Raw genomic sequence first — 27,512 nt, 5'->3', positions numbered from 1 at the left:
TGCAATAACTGTTCCTCTCTGCCAATCAATTTCCTTAAACAGACAACACTTATTTTCCTTTATTTTCTAAATCATCTCAGTGTTAATTACTTCCAAAGGAAAAATTGTAAAGGTTTTGATGGTAACCACTATGGAACACTTGTTGCTTCTGGGCCATGTTCTGTATTCGCTGTCCACATTGAATAGTACTTTGAACAAGTAATTCCAGTATATATTACTCCAGATGAGCAAACATTGCAAAATCAGGCCTTAAAAAAAAGTAGCCAATGCTCTATCTGACTTTAGAGTGAGTCGTTAGCAGGGCAAGAACACATGAGAAAAGGTCAGAGGGTTTTTTCCTTTGAACATCTGTATCTCAAACAATTTCACATTATTATAATCTTGGAGTAATTCTAGTCGTTTACCCTCTGACAATACGTTGTATAGAATTATAATCAGAGAGTGTTCCAATACAGCTAATCTAGGACACCTGAAAACACCATGTTATCTTAAGGAAAATAAAAAGCCCCAAGTAAACAAAAAGTAGTGTACACCATAGGTTTTTTTAAAAATAAAAGTAATTGATGGATGAGCAAACTAGCACACAAGGCAACAGATGCCTTACTCAAGGCAATGTAGAACCTTGTTACCCAGACAGTAGTGTCAGACTGTATTAAATCTACAGAAGTCATCCTCCTACTGTGAATTTTCATAGTCAGTCCTTCTCATATCCGTGGAAGAATTTCTAGTTTTGCTGTATTTCCTGAACACACATTTTGTTTTCGTTTCTATGCTTAAAAGATGCAACTAATATATAAGGTAATGCCTTTTTTTGTTTTAATTTTGTATAGATGTATGTTCACTAGTGGGCATACGTTTTGTGCAGGGTGCTACTGAATATATATGTTTAAGCTATGCGGTGCCCTGGGTTCCTATTAAAAATGGAACAATGCTGGGAAGAGCTGAGGGCGAGCGGGGAGGAGGGGGGCACTAACTTTTCGACCAGATTTACTGTACTGTTTCAGAAAGGGTCACCTATAAAATGTGTTTGTTTTAGAAATGGAATGTCTGGGAACTCCTAGAATGTTGCTTGCATTCAGCTGGAAATACCTTTGCTTTTAAGAACTTTGTACCATGTGTTACATTTTAGAGGTGTGTTTTCAGGTGTGTTTGTTTTGCAGAAGGTTCCGTATGTGGCGCTGGCGTGTGCAGTTGTATCAGACACGCACACACGTAATACACATAAACATGACTTGTGCTTCTCTCTTTTAAACAAGGAAAGAATTCTTGTATTAAGCTGGTAAAATCTAAGTTCTATAGAGTTGTATCTACATTTATTAGAATTTTTTTTTTTTTTTTAGTTTTTCTTTTTGCATCTAGCTTATACTAATCTGTTCATCATTGTCACAGCAAATGCTTTCATTTCCATGAGGGGATATTTCTAAATTGAGCTTCTGTCATTTGTTCTCTTATCTTTAATTTCCAGTGTTCATCTCCCTGTTTGCAAAAATGTTGGATGCACATTCCCTATTATCAGAGTAATAATGGAAGCTGCTTCAAGCCCTTAGTTTTTAAAATGAATATTTCCTTAAAGACACCATTAGAAAGGGGGTGACAGGCTGCTTAGCTAATAATTTAAACCCATTGTCAAGACTCTGGAGGCTGATGAGAAGCTGCCTTGGGAACATGAAATACTGCTTTCTTTTTACTTATGCTTTAGTCTGGTAACATTTAATCAGTGTTCTCGTTGTCATATGTTTATGTACAGTGTCTTGGAGTAGTGGCTTGATGAGTTCTTAATCTTCAGCCTACTCGTCTTCGTCAACAACTTGGGGAGATTGATTGATTGGAATAGGTTAAACATTAGACCTCATTTGACTCTGTAGTAGTATGTGGCTATATTAATTAAATTATCAGAACTGATATGCGCTATGAATAAATGGGCTGGAGGGGGAATTCCCTAGCTTAAATTTTTTTTAAAGGAGCCCAAAGCTATTTGTATAAAAGGGAAACCCAGGAAGGGGTGTGATGGTAACGATTTTAAACATGTTTCCATTTTTAATTGAATTGGATAGCTGTCAGTTTGGCAAGCAGTGAAAAAAAACCCTAAATCCAATTTATGCAAGCTTCTAAACTAACCGCACGTATCTTCTTCAAGCCCAACACTGAGATCAGTCTCTCTCTGCATGTTTCCTTTAGTTTTTTGGCAAAATTACTTGGTACAAGTGAGGGTAGGGCTGTAGGTAACAGACGACCCTGATGCTGAGTGACAAGGTAGAGGGGAGGAGGACATATCTGACCTGTTGCGAGCTTGTCTGTCATTTGTGATGGTGACCTCATGCATTTCCTGACCTCCTTCCCCCTCAACAGGAGGCTGTAAAGGGAGGGAGCTTTGTTTGGAATTAGCATTTGTAAGAGCTAGACTGTAGACATAGCCCCATTGTCATGGTAGAGAATGACTGGAATCATAGCCGTGTTAGTTACATGCTCTCTCTTCTTTAGTTATGTTTTCTGGTACCAGACACAGCACACAGGAGAAATACAAATGTTTTTCTGCATATGCTATGGACATTTGTAGTTGTTTCAATCCCTGTTCCCTATGTGTAAATGGTTGTCTGTACCTGTTAGTTACCCATTAAGGAAGGGTCAGTCTGAAAAAAGGTAAAACAGGCCTAGAGGCACTGTGTACTGGCACAGAGTGAGCTTAGCATGGGAAAAATCATCACGGTTGTTGGTACATCAGGTTCTTGAATGGGCAGAACTCTCAATGCCGGCATTGATTTGATTGTTGGTAGACTGTGTTGAATGAAACTGTTCTTCATCTTTGTACTCCCAGCACACCAAACTTACCTAGGCTGTGGAAGTTTCATAATGACTGCCCACAAGAGCATACTAGAGAGATTTGAAAGTGAGATGTGTACTTCATCCAAATACTTGCCTGTACCCTTATGCAACATCGGTGTCTCAGCCTACAAGGTCAATAATCTGACCATAGCAGAGACACAAAAACATTAAAATAAATATTTTGAAATGAAAAAAATTGAAGTTAATGCAGCTCAGAGTGCAAAAACTCAGGTTCGGCAGCTTGTTTTATGTTGTTGGATGGGAGGGTTTCCCCAAAACCAACACATTTCAGGCTCAAACTTTTGTCCCAAGTTCCAAGCCCATCTCACAAGTTGCAAAAATCCTGTTAAGGAATTTAAGGGTAAACATAATAATAAGGGTACATGTGATAGTAATAGTTTGAATTTCCATGTTGCCTTCCATCCAGAGATAGCAAAGCACTTTTTAAAAAAAGTAATGAATGTAGGTTTTCAGTATGAGGGTCTGTGCTCTGTTCAGTCAACTAGGGAGACAGAGAGGAAGATAGCTGTGCATGGAGGAAGCATGGAGAAGATTGGGGCATAGAAGGAATGGGATGCAGGAGGGATGAGCAGTGGGAGGAGTGCAAGAAGACAAAGAAGTGTGGGTGGGGATGGCATAGGACACATCAGGGCTCTGAAGGGGACGTATGTTTGAAAATGCATATCCATGTTGATAGCTAGCACTGTGAATAACTATCAGCACCGATGCATACTTACACTTTTTAAAAATAGGGAAACTCCCCCCAGAAAACCTCTGCATTCTTTTCCTGAGTACCTCTTCTCAACTTCAGCTACTTCTTCTACCACCCACAACCTTAACTCTAAAATTAATACAAAACATCAGCTTGTGCATGCTTATGCACACACACAACATGCATGTGTGAGTGTATATCCATCTGTGTGTGTGTATGTATATGGAGATAGATATAGATAGATAGATATAGATATTGATTGATTGATTGATTGATTGTATCCAGAATGCAGTTCTGAAATTCTATATAAAAATTACCACCAGCTTTGGAACAATAACTAACAAATTGATTGTGCATTTACTTACATTGGGTGCTACCAACAGAAATTAATAAAACTATTTCTAACGAATGTAGGAAAACCTGTCTGTCATCCATCATTTCTTATCTGACACACACACCTCACTTACTTAATACACATCAGTACAAATCAAAGAATAGAGCTATGTACAGAGTAATTTATAAAAGCCATAGCAGTGCTATATTAATCCTCAAAATACATGGTCGTACCACGTAACTAATAAATATGGTCAGAGTTAAGGCTGAGTGTTCGTTTCCCAGCATGAAGGTGTAGGTTCTGAGTGAGAGTGAGGAGGCATTTGGTGGGGAACTGATGAGTGATGTACAGATGGAGTTTTGAATGATTTGGTTGGTTATTTGCTTGTTTTGTGTGGTTTGGGTTGATGGGCTTGCAGATAATGCAGATAAAGATAATGGTTTGCAGTATGGCAGTACATAAGGATTTCAGCTAGGAGAGTTAGGATGAAATTAGGAATTGGAACATATAGATTAGATTATGGAACAATATCCCAAGAGCAGGGGTGGTAATCTGAATACTTGGGACTGGATAAAGTAGGATAACATGGGTGGTGAACAAACTTTCTCTGAAAAAACGAGGTGACAAAGCAACAACAAAAATTGAATCTGGTTTGTATGCACATTTCTCAGTTGACAGTAACCGTATGTCACACTATCCGTAAAAGAAAACATGATCTTATGGTCAAATCACTTGGCTGAAACTCAGGCCACATTGACATTACGACGGCAGCATAACATGGTAGCATAGATGCAGCCTACAGTGACAGAAGGGGTTTTTCCATCGCTGTCAGAACACCACCTACTCAAGCAACAGTAGATGGATCAACGAAAGCATTCTTCCATTGATCTACCTGGATCTACACCAGGGGTTAGGTTGGCAAAGTTACTGCACTTAGGAGTATGTATTTTTCACATCCCAGAGCACTGCAACTATCTTGACCTAAATTGTAAGTGTAGACCAGATCTCAGAAGTTTAATTCCTGGCTTTGCCACTGTTTTCCTATGTGATCTTGGATATGTCATTTAATCTCTTTGTGCCTTTGTTCTGCATCTCTGAAAGAGAGAAAATAAAGGTATGGTAAGAAACCATCTGTCAATGTATGTGTGGTGCACCAATACTACTGGAATGAGCACAATCAGAAAGTTTATAAATAAATTATCACATCACTGTAGAAACTACAGGAAAAGACATGAGCATCTGGGTTTCTTGACTATTGTGACTGTGGGTATGTCTACACTGTGGAGCTAGGTTGTCATAGTTATGCTGGCATCCCATAATGTAAATGCAGCCTAAACCAATGATGGGGTTTTTCTACTGATGAAGGCAAACCACCTCCCTGAACAACAGTAGCTGCATGTCTACATTGGGGGTTAGGTCAGAATAGCTGCGTTGGTCAAGGGTGTGGGCTTAGCGATGTCAACATAACTTAAGTGTCGACCAGTCCTGTTTTTTGTTTTTTTTCTATATGATGTTCAGGCTAAAATTCTGCCTGCGGATGCTACTGTCATAGATAATTCTTGATCCCTAAAGTTTTATTTGTGATGGGGAGCAGGAGTGGTTATTTACTTTGGCAAATGTCATGAGGCAGAATATTCCATAAAACAAAGCAGGGAAAGAAATGACAGCCACAGTGAACAACAAATGTAAGTGCAAACAAACAGGCTTATAACTAAGGTCCAGTGAAACCGAGAGGGTTACAGTTCTATTTTAGTTCATCCTTGTAAATAACATGATAAAATATATCTCCCTTCAGGTAGAATTAAGGGCCAGCCCAGTTGCTCTTCTTTCTGTCTCATAAACCAGTTTCCTTTCTGGAGAATTAAAACAGTCTGAAGCATGCTGGCCTAGTTTTTGCATTCTTTTTGGTTTTTTTACTTCTGCCTGAGTTCCTCCTACTAATAATTTTAAAGACTAGATTAAGTGTCTGCTGCAGTGTTATTTGCAGTAGCCGGTGTTACACTACACAATTAATTTGTTCATAGTTCATCCAAGTGCCATGATTGTTATGAAATATGTATGACAAAGACGTGTACTATTTCAAACTACAAATCTTCATTTAGTTTATGCAAGAGAAGGTTAAGGGTGACTTGATCACATTCTACAAGTACCTACCGGGGGACGAGATTTCTCGTAATTAGATGGCCCTACAGTCTAGCAGAAAAATGTGTAACAAGATCCAATGAATGGCAGCTGAAACTAGACTAGATTCGGACTAGAAATTAGGTGCAAATATTAGCCGTGAAGTCAATTAACCATTGGGGCAACTTGCCTAAGGATGTGACGGATTGGATTCTCCACTTAAGTTTTTAAAAGATATGATATCGCTCAAACAGAAGTTATTGGCTCAATGCCAAAATAATTGGGTGAGGTTTTTTGGCCTGTGTTATGCAAGAGATCATGCTAGATCGTAGCAATCTTAAATCAATATTGAATTTGGACCATGATTTTATCTGAGCCACATAAGATGTTTTTGGTAATATATGCATTTCGATGTCAGACTACCAGTTCCTTCAGGCCTTAATCCTTCGGACGAAATCCTGACCCCATTGAAGTCAATTGCAAAAGTTCCACTGATTTCACTGGAGCCAGGATTTCACCCTTTTGAATCTATATTGCGATCCAATTCTGCTCATGACACAGGCTATGTGGTGTAAGGCATGTTACCCTCTCCCTCCATTGAACTGTTTTCCTTTACTTCATATTTTGCCATGGCTGTCTTAGAGCCAGATCCTTCACTCATTGGGCTAGATTATCAGTTGCTGTTAAATTGTTCCAAATCCACTGAAGTCAGTGGCAAAACTCCATCCGTCTTTGGTGGCCTATAAAATGTACAGAGCAGGTTACAAGTCTTACTCCCTGTTTGTAAAATACAGTGCAAATTTATGGATTTGTACAAATGACTTTTAATACTTAATAATGTAAAAGATTTACTTGTATATCCAAGTGTTTGTTCTATTTTTGTGCAGTTTGCTCATATCCTAAAAATATTTATTGACTCAGTTCACAGCTTTTAAAATGAAACACAAGCTATGAAATTCTCCTTGTTTTGCCCCACAGAACTGTCTAGCAACCCACAGAGCATGACTGCCACTTTTAATTGCATCCTGATCAACAGATTTAACAAAATTTGAGAAATTATAATTAATGAGCTTTTTATGTGTGAGATGATGCATCTGCACCTAGGAAACTGAATATTCTGCAACTGCAGCCTTTCTCTTTTTATGCTCAATATAGTAGCAGTCGATATTTAACAGCCAGAGGAGAGCTTCAAAAAAAGACAGGGGAAGACATCTTATAATTGTGCTGGGATGAGAGAGTCAGGATGGTATTTTAATATGTAAAAAAATTAGCTGTATTAAATAATTACATTGAATTTCAACCCCTTTCAAATTCAGCCTTGTGTTCGAAGTTTGCTGTGTTTGTGGGCTGCATCTGTGCACAAGGAAGCTCAACAAAAGTAGGCTTTTTCACACAGTGTAGAAGTCAGTTAGGCTTCTTTTAGTCCCCGTCGCCCTCAAGTGTGCAACTTTGAGCTGGTTGTAAAGCAGGGAGGAGTGTGGGATGAAGAGCGGAGTTGTTTTTTTAAAAAAAATAAAAAAATTGACATTTCAAAGTTGTTTCCATTTAACAGAATTCAAAATGGATGCCATTTTCCATTTTTTTGTGAAATATTTTGCAATTATTTTAACTGTCATTTTTAACTAAATTGTTGTCAACATTTTTTGTTCACTGAAAACCACATTCTTACTCAAAACCTGGTTTTTGGTAAACAAAAAATGTGGATAAGGAATTTTGTTTAAAGAAAATTTTTGATTAACATATGGGAAAAAAATGGAAATGGAAATGGAAATTACGGAAAAGCACATCTTATTGAAAAGACTCTTTTTGGTAAATAAAAGAATTGATAGTGATTTTGAAAATGATTTTGTTTGAAATTTTGGTTAAAAATCTTATGAAAAGTTTGCAAAATTGGAAATTTTTGTTAATGGGAAGAATTTTTCACAAAATGTTTGCTTTTTTTTTTTTTTTTTTAAAGAGATTTTCACAAAACAATGTATTGGTGAAAACGTTTGAGCCGTTCTATTCCAGCTGCTTTGCCTGAGACCTAAGCAGAGTGAGAAAAGCTCTGTCTGCCACGCACACCAGTGGAATTGGAAAGAACCATGGTTGGGGGCCAGTGGAGCTGTTGAGAACTTTACAAACCTTAGTAAAAACAGCAAGAGTCCTGTACAAACTTTAGTGTTTCTTTTGTCAAACTTGAGCTGAATTTTCTGTTGGTATTGTAGTGGGTGGGACAGTTCCAGTTGAGCTAGCTGAGCAAAAATCCTAAAGCTGGCCCGCAGACTGCAACTTTCATCAGGGGCTAACGTCAGCTCACTTAACTTTATAAATGAAAAAATATTTAAATGAACTGACTGAATATGTTGTACTTTAATCTAGTTTTATTAATAGAACAAGAAATCTAAAATCCATGATACTGAAAAATTCACAGCTTAGCCAGTATAACTGCTTCCCCCCCCAGCCCTTTTAGTCAAGTCTCACTTCTTGCCAAAATGCTTTCAGCAGTCATTTTCCTTGCGATGGCTCAGAGAATTTGATTTCATACAGTCACCATTCTTGAACCACAAAAGAGAAACAGATATGTTCAGAACAGGCAGAGGGCACTGCCTGAGTTAGGATTTACATACATTCTCAGGTACGTCGCCGGAAATAGCTTCATTTGTTTCCAAAGACTGAACTTTAACCAACTAATCTTCAGTGGTTTGTTAACTCTTCTTTATTTCATGCTCCTCATAGTGCCATATTCCTGGTGGTATATTTAGCTACAGCTGTAGGTGACACTTTGACACCTGGGGCTATATTATCTTTCTGTTATGTCTGTAGTGCCTATTACTGTGGTATCCAGGTGCTGTATGTGGATACTAGAAAATGGAGAGATCTGCCCCTCAGTAGCTGTTGACTATTGTTGTAGCTGTGGTGTATTGTGAGCTTCTAACTTTGAGGGTCCTGCTGGTTTCTCTTCCCTTCTCGTTCATCAGGAAAAGCTAGGGCAAGAATCTTGCCATCTTCAAGTCATGCTGCTGCAAGGGTAGGACTCTTCATTAACTCCATGGGGAGTTATGCATTACAATCATCTGGTCTGCAGAGTCGAGTCAGGTTCCTTCATCTGTATGTCTTTAATCAGATTCACCCAATTTACCAACTCCAAATCCTCTATTGAAAAATGCATTAACAGTCATTTGTAGTCCACAGTAGCCCTGCAGGTTTTGCACCTTCAGGACCTTCGGCTTTGTGCCTGACTGCACACACAGGGGTGTGTTAATGTTCAATAAAGCGCACCCATTGATTACTTAAGATGCAATTTAATAGGATGTAGACTAATGCGGATGAGTGGCCTATAACATACCATTTTTTCTTCTGTTCCAGGAAAATGAACTGAAGGATGCTGTGCAAGAGAAGAATCGCTTGAGCCTTCAATATGCTTGTCTGTCACATAAGGCACTGCAATATGACCAGGTAACATCTTAGCATGAAGAGATTATAATAGAATTCTCACTTCCATTTATCATTGACACCAAAGTGCTGAGCTACTAAAAGCAGACAGGACAGTCACTCTGCTTCTCTGCTAGGAACTCACTGAGAACATTAAAACGTTTTGTTTTAAAACCACATTTGAATTCATGAACAGTGTATTTTTTTGTGAACAAATGTTACTCCTCAGCAGAAAATGAATAATTAAGGCACACAGACAGATGCTGGTGAGATGAGCTTTGTCACTCAAGCATCTTTTCTTTGTAGTCTAAAGTCCTATGAGGTTTTGGTGAAAGTCAGTGTTTACTGTGGTTTTCACTAAAGCTTGTCAGGAATTTCCCTCCCTCCTCCCATGAAAATGGTTGACAAAAATTATTTCCCCCCTGATTTTTGTCAATTTTTCTTATTTTTTAATTACAAATTTCAACAAAAACTGACAATAATATCAATAAATTTCAGTTTTGTGAAAAAGTGTTTTAACCATTTCTAGTTTTGACTCTCTGGGACCTAATTCTCCTCCATCTTGTGCCTGCCTAGTGGACAGTGTGTTTGGGGGAGTCCATGAACCCCTCAGCCCGAAATTGCTGGGGAGGATGCAAAGCTGTGAGCTATGATTGGTGCAACTTGTGCTCTACCTCTGTCCGCCTAGGAACTCAGGAAGAGATGGTGGTTCCTGAGGCACGGTTCTTTCGGGACCTTCTCCTGAAGTTCTGCACTCAGTCTTGCTAGAAGCCTCATCCAGAGAAGGATCTGAGAACACAACAATTATAAATTGAACCTTTTCCACTAGTGATTAGCTTTGGCTTTTGAGGGCCAAACTGTATCATGTAGCCACCTGGCCACATTGGGGGTAGTGTTGTGCTGCACTGCCCCAGAAGCCGTGCAAGGAGGTATTCTGCCCAGACAAGGCACTATTCTACCTTGACTAGCTCGGTGTGCAGAAAAAACAGGGAAGGCTGCATCGTCCTTCAGGATAGTTCTCGCTGTTGGCTGCTGTACCTGGCCTGTTCTGTGAGGCAGAGCTACAGCCCCACCTGATTTGGGGCAAAGTGCCTTCTCTCCCAGGGAGGGACACCAAGGGAACAGATCCTGAATTTCCCTGAGTGCAGGGGCTACGATTGCAAGTGACCCTGCATGAAGCACATAAGGTGGGGAAAGAGGCACTTCGTGTACTGCACAAGGGATACTTACAATTTAGTCCCTAAACAAGGTTAGACTGAGCCAAAAAATATTACTCTAGATTGGGGTCCCACATTGGCTTTAAAGGGCTAGTCATGCAGCCAACTCATATCCAAGACTGAAGCAACACTTCAAGGATCAATGGAAGTTGGATGCCTAGCTCATTTAGGCCCCTTTGAAATGCTGTGGCTAAAGCCTTGCAAAACATGTCAATGGCAATTGCAAATTATGATACCAGTGTTTCAAATATGTAGGCTGAGGACTGAAATTCTGAGCTAAGACTTGTGCTGTTTAATCCCTGAGCCAGCCTGGCCTGCTTGGTAAAGGTGTACAGTTGTGAATAGAGGGTGGTTATGTATGCACTGTACAACTTCATACATAGCACATGGTCGCTAACCAGAACTGAAATTTTCTGCTCTTCAGAGCAGATTGGAGAGGAATCAAAGTGGTTCCTATATAAATCAGTAGCATAATAATATTTTGGGATGGAAAGAGGCCATATGGCTCATTTAGATCTATCCACCCCATCTGTCTAGTGTTTCTCTCTCATGATGTTTTTCTTCTAAATGCCTTTCTAGCTTAGCTCCAACATCATCCTTTTTCCACTACTTTTGTTTGCAGAGCACGCTAAGTGTACCCTTCACTAGCTAAATCAGAAAGGGCTAAAGAAGCTGTTGAAGAATGTTAGCCCTAATTATCTTTATTGTAGTAGTATTAATAGTAATAGTAGTAATCATAATAATAAAATTGTACCTATAAAGCACCTCTCTCTGCCCAAGGTACTGAACAACCTTGCAAAAACAAATTTAAAATACAGAGGGTGAAATCCAGGCCACATTAAAGTTGATGGCAAAACTGCTGTTGACTTCAGTGGGGTCAGATTTCATCAATTTTTATTGACATATTTATTTATTTATTTATTTATTAAGATGCATAAAATACGGCTCACTAGAGCTCACGCAGTGCTCTGGATACCTATCCCATAAATTCAGTATCACAGTGTGAATATAAACAAAGGACTTCCCATAAATATATCTACCTCAGCATTGTTAACAAAGAAGAAGAAAAGATGAGCTTTGCTGCATGCCTGAAGGTTAACAAATATGGGCTCTGGCCACCCATGAGAGACCTTCACCAGGAATGTCCCACAAGCAACGCCATCTTATAGTGATTAAAGGGGCTCCTGTTCCACTGCTTCTGCTCATCTGGATTGTGACAGTATATCAGACAGAGAGAAACTACATCTCAGTTAACCCACACCATTTAGGGCTTTATAGGTTAAAACTAACCAGTAGTAGTATAGCACTACTTGTATTATAGTGTTTTGGAGCCCCAGTCCTGGACCAGGGCCCCATTGTGCTAAGGAACTGTATAAACAAAGAACAATAAATGGTCCCTCCGCCAAAGATATGACCATCTGAATTCCACCCATTTAAAAAAAAAAGGTTAATTCAAAGATAATTCGTCCTCTAAGACCTTTTTTTTAAAAATAAAGCCAATTGCGTACGAAGTGGCTGTCTGAGGGAAAACAGAAATGTGATAGAAAGAATAGATAATATTAGGGCAACAGCAGTCAAACTAAAAGAGAACAAATTCCTCAGGATAAAACAGTTCTAAGCTGCTTTTAAAGTGAGGATAGATGGATTATTGGGGGTTCTAGGCACTTTAGGCCCTTACACAGCAGAGGCACAATTGCCTGCAGACTAAAGCACCTGTGATGAGCTTCTTTAAACCATGGGTGGTGGCCAAGCACAAATACCCATCCAGGAGATTCATGGAAAAGGTCTCAGATACACCCAGGGCTTTTTAAAGTCTTTTGAGCCCAGTCCTGCAAAACTTCCCATTGATTTCAATGGGAGCAGGAGCAGGCCCTTAAAATACTTGCACTGACTGCCAGGAAAAGAGCTGTAACATCATAGGCCAGGACTTAGACCCCTCATCAAAGTGCTGTTGTGGCGCTAAGGGGCAGATCCTCTTCTGCTGTATGTTGTCAAAGCTCCATTGATTTAAGCATAGGGGTAGATCCTCAGCTGGTTAAATTGTCATAGCTCCATTGACTTGCATGACAATTTACACCAACCGAGGAGCCCTGTGCTGAAGACACTGGAGCTATACAGTTTATACCAGCTGAGGGTCTACCCTTATATTTAAGTCGATGGAGCTATGACAATTTATTTGAGCGTGTGTGGTAGTGTGGACAATATTATGGAAATATTAGGGAAAGCTTTCAGCATGCATGGAGCCATTTTCCTAGTACAAGTTCTTGCTCTGCCTTTTGAGTCAGGCTTGGCAATCCGTTCACCGATAGCTGTGATTAAGAGAGTGAAATCCATTATCAGGATTCTTAATTACAAATGCACGGAGGTGTTTTTGCTCTGCTTCTCCTCCAAAGTCTGCATGAAGATAATTGGTATTCAGATACAAAAATACTTAATATTCTGTGTGGAATATTTTTCTAGGCTCCCAGAAGCCCTTCTCACATTGATAGGACAAAAATAATTAATTGGAGGGTATAGTGTAAGGAAGTATTTTTAGGAAAAAATACGAAATAGAAACATTTAAAGTGTGATGAAAAATAAAATGTTAGACAGAAAAACTAGCCATGAGGCAGAGATGGGTAGTGGTCTAAGCACAGGGCTGGGAACTAGGAACTCTGAATTCTATCCTTAGATTTGTTGTGTGGCATTAGGCAAATCATGTAATCCTCTGTGCCTCATTTTCACTGATAATAGCCAGAGGGATTCATGAGCATGGATTAGTTAGTCCAGTATTTTTGAAAATGTGTAAACCTCTATTCAACGGCTACATATTAAAGATAGGGAAGAGTTCTAACACTATTGTAGATCAGCCCTTAAAGAGAAAGAATACTTGTTATAATCACAGTAAGAACCATTTTCATTTCTCTTTGCAGTTTTTTTGTTTTTTTGTTTTTTTTTTTTTTACTGTGTTAAGACTTAATGTTAAAGACAGGCTCCTAAATTGCACCAGCCATTCTATGCACACACATAAGGATATATGCTTACAACAAGGGCAGTTGAGTGTGAAAACAGGCCAGACTGGTAGAGGAACCATTAACTGTTTTGTGCACAGCCAAAAAAGGGTGAAATTCATTCCTCTGCAAAAGGTAGCATAGAGACTATACAACACTTAAGTCCCCAAGATAAGTCTTTCATTGGTATTTAAATTGTGCATAGCTCTTGTGCTGGCCCTCTGCATGGAGGAGAAGTTCCTTCACTGTGCATATATGTAGGTTTTGCACACTTAAAGTGTGTGCAGTTTATGTAATGGTGTTCGAACATGAGGCTCTGATTTGGTTGCTTGCTAATATACATATATAAAGATGGGTATTGTGTACATTGTATGTTCAAAATATTTCCAACCTATCCATTGTGCAAACAGTTATGAACTGAAATATAAACTCTTCCTTTTAGTTTTATGGGATGACATTTGCTCAGAAACATGATTATGAGAAGTTGGCTGGTTCACTAAAATCCAGGATTAAAGCAAAGAGTTTTGGGGTGCTTATCTTTGTTACAGATACATTAGTCTGATCTCAGCAGTTATAGTCTGCCTACGGCAGAATAAACTGCAGAGGTACAGAGAGCATTGTAAGTGTAAGTAAACTGTATTTGGCACAGCGAGAAATGTTCTTTCACTCCTTGGCTAAATAAGCTCCTTACCAATGGAGTAAGCCGCTATATTTTTCTAGTAACTCCATAGTCTTTGGATTTAAATATTACAAAAAACTGAAGATGCTTCATTAATATTCTAGGTTTCATAATTGACTCAAGTGACAGAAGTGTTTAATAGCTTTTCATTCCATATTTTACCACCTATGTGGATGACATACTGATTAGTATGCATTTAACGCAGAGTCATCACAGAGCAAAATGTTTCCAGTGTTTCTCTCATGAAATCATGACTGTTTACTATGGATCTATCTAGGTCAACTGTCTTTGCCACTGGGGGCTTTGATAGATGTGCTCAATCTGTAATTCAATTTCATGCATATCCCATATGTTCCTAAACACACAGCTTGTTGGAGAGATCATTAAACTCACTTTTAGTGCATATTTTGTATAAACAAAAATAAGTGAGTGATAGACTCCTTGAACACTCTGCTGCTGTGCTGAATATATAAGAAATCATATCACAGTTGTCTGGGTGAATTAATGCAAAATCCTCAGGAGGAGAAAGTCCTGGTCAGAATGTGCTGTAGAAGTACAAAATATTATTTTTATTTATGGAGACTTGTTTTCTCCCTTTCTTCCAAAGGTACAGAGTGTAAATATGCAGAGATCTTTGTTCATTAAACATGAACCTCTGATGGAGGGAGGTTTAGCTACACATTATTAAGACCATTTGGATAATCATTAAGCTTAAAGTATTTTTAAAAGTGTTTTGAAATCCTTAGATGAATATTCTCTCTCTGACAGGTACATAAACATCTGCAGATTCCACTCATCCCAAATACAAATCTTCCCAAGTTATATTGTCAGATGAACTCTGGGATGCACTGTCTGGTCCTGTGGTCCCTTATTTCCCATGTGAAAAAAAATCTCCACAGCAGAAAAGTGCAATGCTCATCAACACTTCAAAAAATGTTTTTAAAATTCAGATAGTTATTAATAGTAGACAAGAAAATTGGAAATGCATTGGTAAATGGATGTACCATATTACCATCTAATCCCTTATTAAAATCTAATAGGCTGATGTTTGTCAGCTACACTGTAGAATAAGGTTTATTATTAAGGAAAATGATCAATTTATGAATATATAAAAGCCTGTCAGAGGGAAGCTTTTGCAAAATAAATTAGCATGTGAATTTAAAGGGCAATAGCTGTTTCACACTCGCAGCTTAATCCACTTCCACAGTGGATTACGCTTAACTGCACAAAGGCACTTTTAGTGCGGAACAAGAGTGTCCACTTGGGGACTCATGAAATATCTATTCTGCAATAGCCATTCCTGGTTATTTCCCCCTGTAGACAAGCCCCAACTCTTAAAACCAAAATAAATCGGCCCTAAAATTGCGTTTTCCTTATCCTCTCTGTGGAGCAGCCACTAGAAGATGCCGTCACAAGATCAAGACACAAAGCCTAGTTTACTGTTATTTTAATTTGTTTTATAAAGGTACTGCTGTTACTTTCTGTGTGTCACTAGGCAGATGTTCTCGTCCGTTAGGAAACCAATCTTAAGATTTAGGGTGCCCTCAGTAATGCTTCCAAACCTAGTTGTGATACAACACTAAGAGAGTTGCAGCGTGTTTCATGCATGTATGGTGAAGCATTGTCACCACACTCCTGACTTCTTGTGGTCCTATCTCCCTACAGTACATACAACCACATTTCCCACGCCCTCCCAATATCTCTTCCCAGCTATAATTAGCATGCACAGTTGCCGGCAAGTTACTTTTGTAACCCAGAGCCAGACCTTTACCTGTGCCTTCCCCAGAGCATCACCTTTCCTGTCCTTGTCATTCCATATGGATTGCAACTGAAAACATATAGCAGCATGAATAAAATCAAAATAAAATTTCATAGCCCTAAAGAAATGCGTGTTTCCTTGTGATTTTCTTTTCCTTTTTCCATTTATTTCCTTCTCTGACTGTTCTTTTGCTTTCATTCTTTACCTTTTACATCCATGCCATTCCTTTCATTTCTCTGTTCTGCCCCTACCTTTTGTTGTTGTATTTCCACTTCTGCTTTCTTTTCCCAGTTCTCTTCCCCTGCTTCTCCCATTTCCTTTCCCCTATACCATATCTCCCAGTTCCTATGCAATCCCCCACCCCCTTTTTTTTACTTTACGTCAGGTCTACCTATGTTCAGACAACCTGTCCCAAGTCTTTTTCTTCCTTCGGTCTCCCCTGACTTCCTTCCCACTAAAGACATCCTTACAAAATCTTCTCTCCCTCCTCTGACACCATTTATCATGATCTGTCTTCTCTGCAGCTCCACACTTAATAGCTCTCTTCCCATCCCAGGACACTCTCTCTTCAATCTCTCTTCGAGGACTCACATTCCTGTATACTCTTTAACCTTTCCCCCATCTCCCAACCCCTTAGGTGTCCATCTATCCATCCATCCATCCTTTCTCCTTCAGTCCTCCCCTAATATCTCTCTCTCTACCTTTCTCATCCCTAGATAATCTACAATTTTTTGTTTGTTTGTTTTTTTAAACTCTTCTTTATCTGCCATGTATTTTTAGATGACAGAATTGGGTACCTCATGTAATGACCTTGGTATGGTCCTGGTTCCAGTCCAGTATTTTCAGTTATCACAATTAAATTATTACTTTTTTCATGCTGAACTGTACACCCCCTCTTGGAGCGTGCTCAAAAGCTTTGTGGTTCTTCCATCTTTAGTAAATTATCTGAGAATCACAGACAATAACATGCTTGCAGTGCATGGCTATGTCTCATCACCTCCCTTTTCCACCACATCATTTTTCAGCAATATCAAGTGATTTGAGCAGCGAAAGACAATACCAAGTATGTGGAAAGTTAATAGCTTCTGGAAATCCATTATTTAAATTAATATCTCTCTTATTGTAAATGGTTTTGAATGGAAAGGAGAAATAAAATATCTACAGAGGGGAAAAAATTCCTGAGGTTGATGATAATTGCATTAGTTCTTATGGAAAACAAGATTTGTTCCTTCTCTTTTCCAGTCTACTGCACTCTGCAAAGACAAATAGCAGGGTTACATTGAACAGTTTAGATTCAATTTAAACCATTGTGAAAATCACAAGTTAACAAATTAGAGCCAGAGGGCAAATTGTAAAGGTGAAGCCAGCCTCCCAAATGTGATTTCCCAGGGTTTCTCTGAACGGACATCAGTGTAGGAGGTTGTTTAATGTCTTTAAATTTTAAAAAATGTGGCTTTTCTAATCAAATAGAAAGAGAGCTTGTCCCCTCTATAGCTGCGTTGGCAAGGAGAGACTAACTCTGACCCAAGATCAGAGCATAACAATATTTTTCTTATAATTATTGCACTGCCTGTCCTTCCTTTACTCCAACCCTGCATCCAGTAATCCTGCTTTTATTGTTCAGTTTCTGATTGTCAGTTGGCCAAAGAAAACAGATGCTGTCCAGACCATTATTAAGTTTAAAATGATACGGCCCTTTGTTTTGGTTATGCACCTGCGAGCAGCATTGTGAGGATTTGTGTTTGTCAAATTTATGTGGATGCTACGTATTTTCTTTATGTTTTTATTATTAGTGGATTTGAATTGTCAATTTTTGTTGTGGTATTATTTTCTGAAGATGTCAATTCCTGACGTGCTATGCTCTGCAATTGTTATATTGCTGGACTCATAGTTTGTGCTTAAATCTATAAAATGTTGAGAAGTAGAGGGCTAGATTCTCGCATTGTATATTCCACTGAAACCAGTTTACACTAGCTTAGTATATGGCATAAAAGGTCAAGAAGAGAACTGGTCCATGACTGGGCTATGGAATATTGATGGAGTATTTTATTTACTATATATACAATGGATATGTGTAATACATATTACATAGCCTCCATATTATGTAAAAACTTGACAGTTCCCAAAATCATTGATTTTGTACCAAGTTACTTGTACTGAAATGGTTACACTAACTCGGGGTAAAGTAAATATGAAGTTAAGCCATATTTGCTGAGTAACTTAACCTTATGACAGTCTCATTTGGAAGGAGGACAACTGCAAAGATTTTAAGGGAAAACACAATTTTTGCTGAATGTGAACATGTCTTTTCCTTCAGAATGGAAAATAATTTCATTGTAAATTTTAACTCTGCTCTGTTGCTCATGCTTATTATTAGTTTAGAATAGGCTGGCTTAATGATGAAGTCAAAAGACTAAATCAGAAATGGTTACACGTGTGATCTGTTTATACTCATATCTCTGCAATTTCAGATGAGGAAAAGAGGCGGAAGAATCATATGGCACTTTACAAACTTTACAAACACAAGCCTTGCTACTGCAGACACTCAAGCATGTGTGTGTATCACTGCTCAGACGAGTGACCTTATTAAAGCCTATGGAAATATCTGCATTAACAAAGTTACTCACATGCGCTGATGTTTGTAAGACCGGAGCCTCAGAGCTTACAGTTGAGGTTCTGACCCTGCAAGCAGGTGCACTGTCTAAAGCAGCCCCCTGCACCTACCTGGATTGACACTGTAGCAGAAATCTACATTAACACATCTCTCTGCATCTCTGTGTGACATAAACAACATACAGACAAAAAGATGAGGGTGGAGGGTGGCGCAACAAAACTACTTGATCTGAGTTACATTTATCTATGTTTTGCATGTCCTGGTATATATATTAGCCTTTTCCTTTTAGTTTTTTAACATATGCCCAGTTAAATTTTGATTTTCAGATTGTTTGTAGTTTCTACCAAATGAGAATTGTGTGTGTGTGTATTTGCACACACGATGTACTCACACCATTTCCTTCTTGTACTGTTCCTTTTTTCCACTCATGTTAAATCCCCTACCTAATTTCAGTTTTTGTTTCTTATCTCTTATTTTCTGCTTTACATTTTTTTCATGTCTCCATCTGATGGCCTTGGGCAGAATTGCACAAGCGAATGGTGTTCGTGTCAGACGTGCTTTTTCTCTTGGTAAACTGCCTTCATAGAGAGTACTTTATCTCTCACTCTTCCTTTTTATTTTATTTTACTTTTTTTATGTTTTTAGGTGAAATCAGACTATGTTCAGCTTAGAGAAACCCTCACCATAGTGACCAAAGAACGAGATTTGGCTGTGAAGGAGAAACACCAGCTCCAAGCCAAGCTGGAGAACTTAGAGCAGGTCCTAAAGGTATGGCTAATACAATGAAGTCTGATAACCCAGTGTCTAATAACATTGCCTATGTTCTTCATTTCAAATGCGAGAGGCTGTAATAGAACGCTAGAAAAAAATCCACTTTCTCTGTTGATTCTGTTGCATGTATAGCATCCCAATTCAGCAAAACACTTAAGCATGTGCTTGAAGTTACATTAGTTGTGCTTTGTGAAGTTGTGCTTTGTACAGTAGACATGGGATAAGTCATGTTCTTAAGTGCTTTGCTGAATAGGGGCCTTCCTGACCATTAGATAAAGATGATTTTCATTACTGGTTTTTTACCCCAATGGTCTTGGAATAAAACGAAATAAATAATGAAGATACCACTGTGAGAGAGTCACCATACTAAAAGGGAGAGGATATAAAATAAATTATATCTGCTCTTAAGATTTTATAAATGGCTGTTTGAGTGATTTGAGCACATAGTTGTTGAATGGGAATCAAGTTTCTATGAAGAAGAAAGGATTAAAATCAGCTATGTTGGTGAAGATTTGAAATGCTTCACTTTAAGGGATGGCAGTGGCATACAGAATGTCATGGGATCAAATCTTGTCCACGTTGGTAGTGATAAAAAGTCATTGCCAACTGAATGCTGTTTCTAACCTTGTGAACTGAGCTAGTGGGTGCTCGTACAGGTCCTTAGGGACAGGTGTCCACAGCACACCAGAAAAAGCCTACTAGCACATCTGGAACCAATTCCATGACTGTTGGAAATCTAATCAAGAACTGAGAGAGCCACGGAGACTAATGTATCCTCTCATCTCAGATGTGATCCCTCCAGACTGAGGCTGAATCGTTCCAGAAGAAGCTTATGCCACTGCTGTCCATGCTTCAGCTGTTTTGTAGAGACACACAGGTTTTCAATTTGCAGAGTCATCAGTTTGGCACTTCCTTTTTAACTTTAACGAATTCTCTTTATTTTTAATCACACATTTAATCCTTTCACTCAGGGATTTTATAGTGTGTTAAGGGCACTATCACGCTTCTCTTTGGATGGTTATTGTATAACGGTATGTGTAGCATTGCTGCCATTAAATAATTCAATCAACAAATGGTTTCATTTTCCACTAGTTCCTACATACTGTAGAAACACAGGTAACATAGTCCATTTCTGCAATGTCAGGATTTGTCAATACTTGCATCCTATCACACTGAAGTTTTAAAGCATGTATATTCCTATTCACAAAAGGCAGAATTCTGTTTAATGTTGTCCATATGTGTTTTATTTTTATATGTCTTTTAATGGGATCAAATTATATGATACAACTTTAGGACCAAATTGTGATACCCTTATTTGTGTATGTTGTCAGAATCTGGCTATCAGTGTTTAACTGTAAATTGAGTTTTGAATCTTTATACATCCTTTGCTCTATTCTTATAATGTTCACACCTGACAGCTTTGTAATTTGCATTTGCATAAAACAACGTGAATTACTGATGTACTGAAGATGTAAGAGCTCCTAGTTTTTCCTCAAGAATTAGACAAACCAGAGGTCTTAAAATAAATAACCACAGCTTTGACTTTACTGAGCTTTACTGAGTGGAGAGGAGCTGAGACGATGAGGTAACATTGAATGGTAAAACAGAGTTGAGTGGGAAAAGAGAAGCCACAGCTCATCACTTGCCCAGTCAAAGCCAACTAGCAGCAATGTGTAGGCATCACAGCAGAGTTAGCTTTTGAGGAGGGATTTTGCCAGGGAAGTGGCAGCTTCAGGGGTTTTGCCAGGGAGCTTTTCCAATGCAAAGATGGGCAGCATGAGGGAAAGCATGGATGTGTTTGAATGAGAAGTGGTCAGGCAGGCGGACCATCATTTGCAGAGCAAAGGTGAGGCCCAGCAGCAAGATGAGCCACAGGTCTGATAGGCAGGGTGGGACTAAATGGTGAAGGGCCTTACAGGGCCCTTAAAGTCAAGGGCCTTGTGTCTGATGTGGTGGAGAAGAGGGAGCTGGGGAGGGATGACGTGGTCCCAGTAGAGTGATGCAAAGTTGCAGTTGGAGCGATGAGCCAGGAAAATGGTCTCAGAAACAGCGTTTTGAATAGACGCTGCTGCTGCCGCCCCAGTGGTAGGAAGTGTGCAGCTCTGGTGTACAAAAGGCTTTCCCATGATTTTTACTACGTAATCGAGAGGTGCTCTAAAAAGGGTCCCGTGACACAGGAATAAAAACACAGATTATAGATACCATAGAGCTACCACTGTTTCTACCAATGGTGGAAACGCATTGCTGGTAGGGAGGTAAAAGCCTACACGTTTAAACGGTAATCCACTATCTAAACGTTTTAAACAGCTCATAACCGTTTAAACTGGGGGGGGGGGAAGGAAGCGGCAGCTGGGCTCGGCTCCCCACCAGTGAGAACAACGGGGCAGCTCTTGCTCGTGGGCAGACGCGGAGCGCAGCGCAGCTTCTCCCGTATGTGCAGAGTGGGGGAGGGAGGAGGCGCGAGAGCCGCAGTTGGGCTTGGCTCAGCTCCTGGCGAGCCAGTGGCATGCTGGGGGGGGGAGGCCCCTGGGCGCTAGCCTGGGGGGGTGCCAGCAGGGCTGTCCATGACACGCAGGGGGCAGGAGCGCAGGAGACTCTGAGGGGAGAGGCTCTGCATGGCAGGTAAGTGTGGGGGCGGGGGGTGGAGCCCAGCCAGAGCCAGGCTCCGCTGCTGCCATGAGCGCCAGAAAGTCCCCGGGACGCAGGAGGAGGAACGTGGCGTGTCCTCCCCCCCTGCAGGTACAGATTCCCCCCCTTCCTGGGGCAGCCGGGGGACGCTGCCATCTGGTCGGAGCGGGGATCCATCCTGCCCTGCGCGGGGGTGCTGGAGACCCACTGTACACCACTCTGCCTTGAGCGAGAGCTGCCCAACTATGGCTCTGCATGCGCAGTGGGGGAGCCGCAGTTAGGCAGCTTTCGCTTGGCAGCGAGGAGCCGAGCCCAGCATGGCTCCCCTCTCCCCATGCGTTTAACCGTTCTGTTTTTAGAGCGTTTAAACAGATCCTTTATTAAACTTCTTTTTACAATCCTAATTGCTGATAGTGCAACAGTCGTAATTTTTAAGAGAAAACACATTGTAAACACAGCCTGTGCGTCAGACATACTGTCACAGTCTGGAAAGATTAAGGATGTGTTCAGACAGTTCGAATGGAATGATGATCCAGCATTGAGCTTTTGCTGACAGGGTGTCAGGTTGCGGCTTGTTTTGACAAGGTGAAAAACCTAAAGTTTTCCCTTTTCAAACCACTGAAGCAGTGAGCAAACAAGAGATGAAATAGAGGAAGGAAAGGTGCATTGAGAAGAGGCGAATATGTGGACTAAAATGAAAATAGATGGACTGAGTTCTTCAGTGAACTCAGGGTTGCAAACAAGATCTTTCTGCAAGGAATGTTATATTAATAATGCTGGCAAACTTGAGCTGATATTTGTCATAGATAGAACTGGGCAATATTTTTTTGATGTATTGAAACTATTCACAAATTCTGGTCAGATTTGGCTAATAGTTTCGGCAAAAAACCCACTAAAATGTTGAAACAAACTGTTTGGACAGTGTTACATCAGATTGCCATTTTTGAAAAAAGACGTCTCTTTAAAATGACGTTTTTAAAATGTTTTGTTTGACCTGAACAAAATTTTGGGAGGTTGTGTGTTTTGTTGAGAGAAACTGGAAAAAATTCACTTTTGGTTTGAAACAAACCAAATTATGTTTTGGATTTTTTGGTTCAGCCACTGAACCAAACAATCAGTTATTCAGCTCTAGTCTTAGCTGCCAGTCATGTATTTAGAAATGGGTTTGGCAAAGACTCAGTGCTTGATTCGTGCTCCTACTGAACTCAATGGGAGTTTTGCCATTGGCTGCAGTGGAAGCTGATTGGGTCTTTGGAGATACATGTGATGAAGAAAGTGGGTGCCTGCTGCTCCCGATCATTAACATGGAGAAGTCTCTCTGTGTTGCTAGAGATTCATGAACTCTCCCTTCTGAAACACCTCTCCATAGCTTTTATTTAATGTTGACCGAGAGATGAAGAAAAGGCTTTCAATTTAACAGAAGGGAATCAATAATGGATACAAGTTACATCCCTCTGACTGAACCACCAGAGAACTGTGGGAATGTCAGAATCCAGCTGTCTGCTGCATAAACCTAACTGCCCCAGCAAGCTTCAGGAGGCCTGAGCTGTAAGGCCCTGGGTCTTAACTACTCTGAATATTGCTGTGAAGGACACTAGTAGTGTTCTAGCTGCCAGTGGACAGTCTGCACCAATAGAACAAATAGAAAATTATGGTGCAAATAAAAAATTCATGTAATGGAAAAAGAAAATTAAACTGCATACTTGAGTGGAGGTCTGATGTACTGCTGCCTGCCTGAGACCAGCATGACCTTCCCTACGAGTAAGAAGGGACACCGTCTTTAGGACTACAAGCTAATTTGCTTTCTGTGTTATTTCCTTCCTGGGCATCTGGGGAATAAAAAATTGACAGCTCCACAAACATTGCTGAATGATGTGTTACGCCACTCTGGTCCGTGCTCTAGTACTTGCCAGGGACCGTGACAAAAAAACCAAAGTTCATTTCACAAAGGACTTACTGACCAGGATCCCCATATAATGAATCTGGGACACAAACTAGAGAGATGCAGAGCTTCACTGACTCAAGGGGCATGTAGCAGAGAGGAAAAAAAGCAAAAAGGAAATTAACTGTAAATTCATGGCTCATGAGACTGCTGAAAAATACACTGCTGTGAATTGACAGTAATATTTGCATTTAATCAAATTTAGTGTCAAAATAAGAATGGTTATTGGCTGGGCTCTTACACTGTTAGACTTTGATATGCGCAGTAAAACCTGTCTTCTTGTCCGGTATATATTTCGTCAACTAGACCTATATATATATATATGTGCATATATATATATATATGTCATTTGAAACTCTGCTATGCAGATGGCTGCACAAGCAGAGGACTTTATTTAGTATTATTATTATTATTATTGCAAAAAAAGAGTAAAGAACATATGCACAATTCAAGAAGGTAATTTGAAGAATATGCAACTCGACCCTGCTTGGATCTGGAATTTAGCGAACATTGACTTGACTTGAATTATTCCAGATTTATACTGTTGTAGAGCAGAACCTGACGCAGGGTCTGTGTTTGAAAGTGCAGTTGTCTTAGTTTTTACTAAATGAACATTTTGAATGGTACCAGTGCTTTTTTCCCTCATGCTTTTGTATTAGACAAAAGGGAGTGTGACCCTGGTGGATTTGCTGCTATAGGTAACGGAATGCATTTTATGTTCTCTTCTGAAACTATTGGAAATATAGGTGAAATAAATGAATATTTGTGAAATTTAAAACTCCCTTTCTCTGATCTTCAGAGCAACCCATCTGTTTAGATGTTTTCCTTAAAATGGGCTGGATTGCAGCAATGCAGCAACATCTTGTTGTGCTATAGCCTCTCCCCGAAGGAGGAAAACATTGTGTGGAACCGTATCTCCTTTTTGCTAGTAATCAGCAGTTCTGATAAATGTGTGCTACTGAGATGCTAGAAATTGGGATTTTAACAAGTAAAGAGGATTTCTGTGATGACAGTATCCAGTGAAGTTGTATTTAAAAGTACTACAGCCTTAATACAATAAAGTGAGATTTGAACCAAAACCACCCTTGAATTTTGTTGTTTGGATCTGAATCTGAATTTCATGGCCAGCTGAACCGAATCATTATATCCAAACAGCCCTGAACTTTGGGGAAGTTCAGATTCTCTTATGAATTTTGCCATTCAGATCCATCTCGATAATTTATCTGATTAGTCTTGTCTCAACAGTACTAGCATCAGCACAGGGCAGCTAGAATTTGGCTGTCAGAAATTTCACATATGAGCTCATAGTCATACACAGCAAGCCTGATTTTGAGGACTCATTGCCAAGACAGACAAGGGATGGGAGAGGAAAGAGAATGGTGAAGTGATTTGCTTAATATCACAAAGGGTAAATAATGAGAGTTGGGGTTAGCACCTAGGTCTTCTAACTCTTTCATGCCTTATCCACTAGATGACTCTCTTACCCACGGGGGTCACATTTGAAAGTTCAGAGGTAATTACTTACTTCAGGTTTGCAGAAAGAAGGTAGAGGAGGGTGAGCTAGGACCCTGGTTTAATTTATTTATTCCCATTAACACTTATGTTTGCACACTGAGGGGCTGATCCGGTACTCCTAATTCAGTAAGGACTTGACTCACGTTAAGTTCAGTAGTAAAGAATGCAGCATGGTTGGGCTCTTTGTCATCCATCTTCTACTTCCAGTGAGGCTAAAGATAATGATAGGAGGGAGTGATCCTGCAAGCTGCCTTGCACAAGCAGAGGCCAGTGCCCGTGCAGACCAATTTGCAGGATTGGGCCATAGTTTGCAGCCTGAATGTGCGATGTTTTAGCAATATGATCCAGATAGAGAGCATTGAAAAAAGAGACAAGTACTTGTGCCTCTCAAATGATGTGAAAAATGGTAAATGTTAGAGCTGGTTGGAAGATGATTTTTTCCCCTTTGGGAGAAAAATTTTTTTTTTTCATAAAAAATCATCAATTTTCAGTTTTTGGCAACTAAAAACAGAAATGTTTTCATTTTGAAACTAATAGTTTGCAGTTGGTGAATATTTTCATCCAAAGCTGTTTTTTCCTGAAAAAAAATTGTTTTCAGAGAAACCCCTTTATTTTTAATGAGAAAACTTTCTGTGAAACAACTTCTGAGCAGCTGTAGTAAAAATGCAAAGCTAATAATGCTCTTACTGTTGGGGGAGAGAGAGAAAGAAGGGTCTCTGAGAGCAAGAGTCCTCAGATAAAGAATCTTCCAGTAATATGCAGGCAGAAAAGGTTCCAAAAACAGGCTAATAGGGCTTGTTTCTCACTTTCTGTCTCTTTCTCCCACATACATGCAGAGCTCATTTCAAAACTCAACAGTTTGCATGACTTGCCAAGGTTTGTATAAGTTGTGAGAAGCAACATACTGCGCTTTCCCCCACCTCCACGCCTTCCCTGAAGGCATTTAAAACACACTTTATCTACACACTAGGGGCCCAATTTTAGAAGTATACAAGTGTGTTTGTTTACTGTGAATATCCAATGTACAAAGATGTTTGTGCACACACATTCCTGTTGTACACACTCCCTTGATGGGCCTTGAATTGCTACAGCTTCCAAGCCTCAGGCGTGCTTTTTAATTTTTCAGTGCACTGACATCTCCAGACCCATTTGTTACCCTGTTAATTTTCATGAAAGTGACCTTTCTGAGGGTAATTGTAACTTACTCCATCTCTAAACTTAAAGCATGTTCCCCAGACTTGTTTATTGATTACATTTCTACTGTAATGATAGTCTATTTGTTCTACTGTAACAGTTTTCCGTGTCTCAGTTGCCACGACCATGATTGGCATTGATTAGTCGCTTTGCTGGCAGTTTACCAGGAAAGCTAAAGAAGGAATGAGCCAAGAGAGTGACCATTTCTTACTTCTAAGGGTGGACACTCCAGATCAGAGCTGAGGTTCATTGGCAGGGCAGTGTGAGGAAGCTTTTTCTACTGTTCCGCATCCTCCACCTGGTTGTCAATAGATATCTTCAGTGTGTTGATATAACATCTTTCAACAGGGCAGTTTTAGGGGCCAATCCTATGAGATGCTGAGCTCCCTAAATTCCCATTTTGTCTTTAACGGATTTTAGCTTTTAAAATCTATTTCCATGAGTCCTTGAGTCAAGAGCGCTAAGGTGCATTTAGATCTGCTAGGGCTCAGCTCTGCCTTGAACTCTCTAACTCTCAGACAAACCTGTAACTACCGGTCTTGCCCTCTGTGTCAGATGTTATGGCTAAAATAATATATTTTGGACTTATTACAACCATCTAATCAAAATAATGCAGTATTTATTCTTCTCTGGGTTTATTCCAGAGGTGAAAAACTGGGGACTAAATTAAGTAAACCACACGGTTTCCCTCCAGTTTATGGCTTTTCCAATCTCAAGTATTCCTCAATAAATGAAACACTTTCTCACAGCTGAATTCCCCAAAGCCTCATATTAAGGAAGAAGTCTGGCATACTGCAGG

General features: G+C 39.7%; 1 protein-coding gene across 2 annotated transcripts in view; it reads left to right on the top strand.

Moving 5' to 3' along the window:
• Positions 1–27,512, top strand: part of RIMBP2 (RIMS binding protein 2) — a 271,038-nt gene that overhangs the window by 150,565 nt on the left and 92,961 nt on the right. For both annotated transcript variants that reach the window (XM_067539753.1, XM_067539754.1), the window contains exons 4-5: positions 9,339–9,428; positions 19,309–19,431. In XM_067539753.1, the coding sequence (XP_067395854.1) occupies positions 9,339–9,428; positions 19,309–19,431 (213 nt within the window). The remainder of the gene's footprint in view (positions 1–9,338; positions 9,429–19,308; positions 19,432–27,512) is intronic.

This window comes from Emydura macquarii, unplaced genomic scaffold (assembly GCF_026122565.2).
Source record: "Emydura macquarii macquarii isolate MOO-44397 ecotype Brisbane River unplaced genomic scaffold, CSIRO-AGI_Emac_v2 contig_554, whole genome shotgun sequence".
NCBI lineage: Eukaryota > Metazoa > Chordata > Testudines > Chelidae > Emydura > Emydura macquarii.
This window is presented reverse-complemented; position numbering and strand designations above follow the sequence as displayed.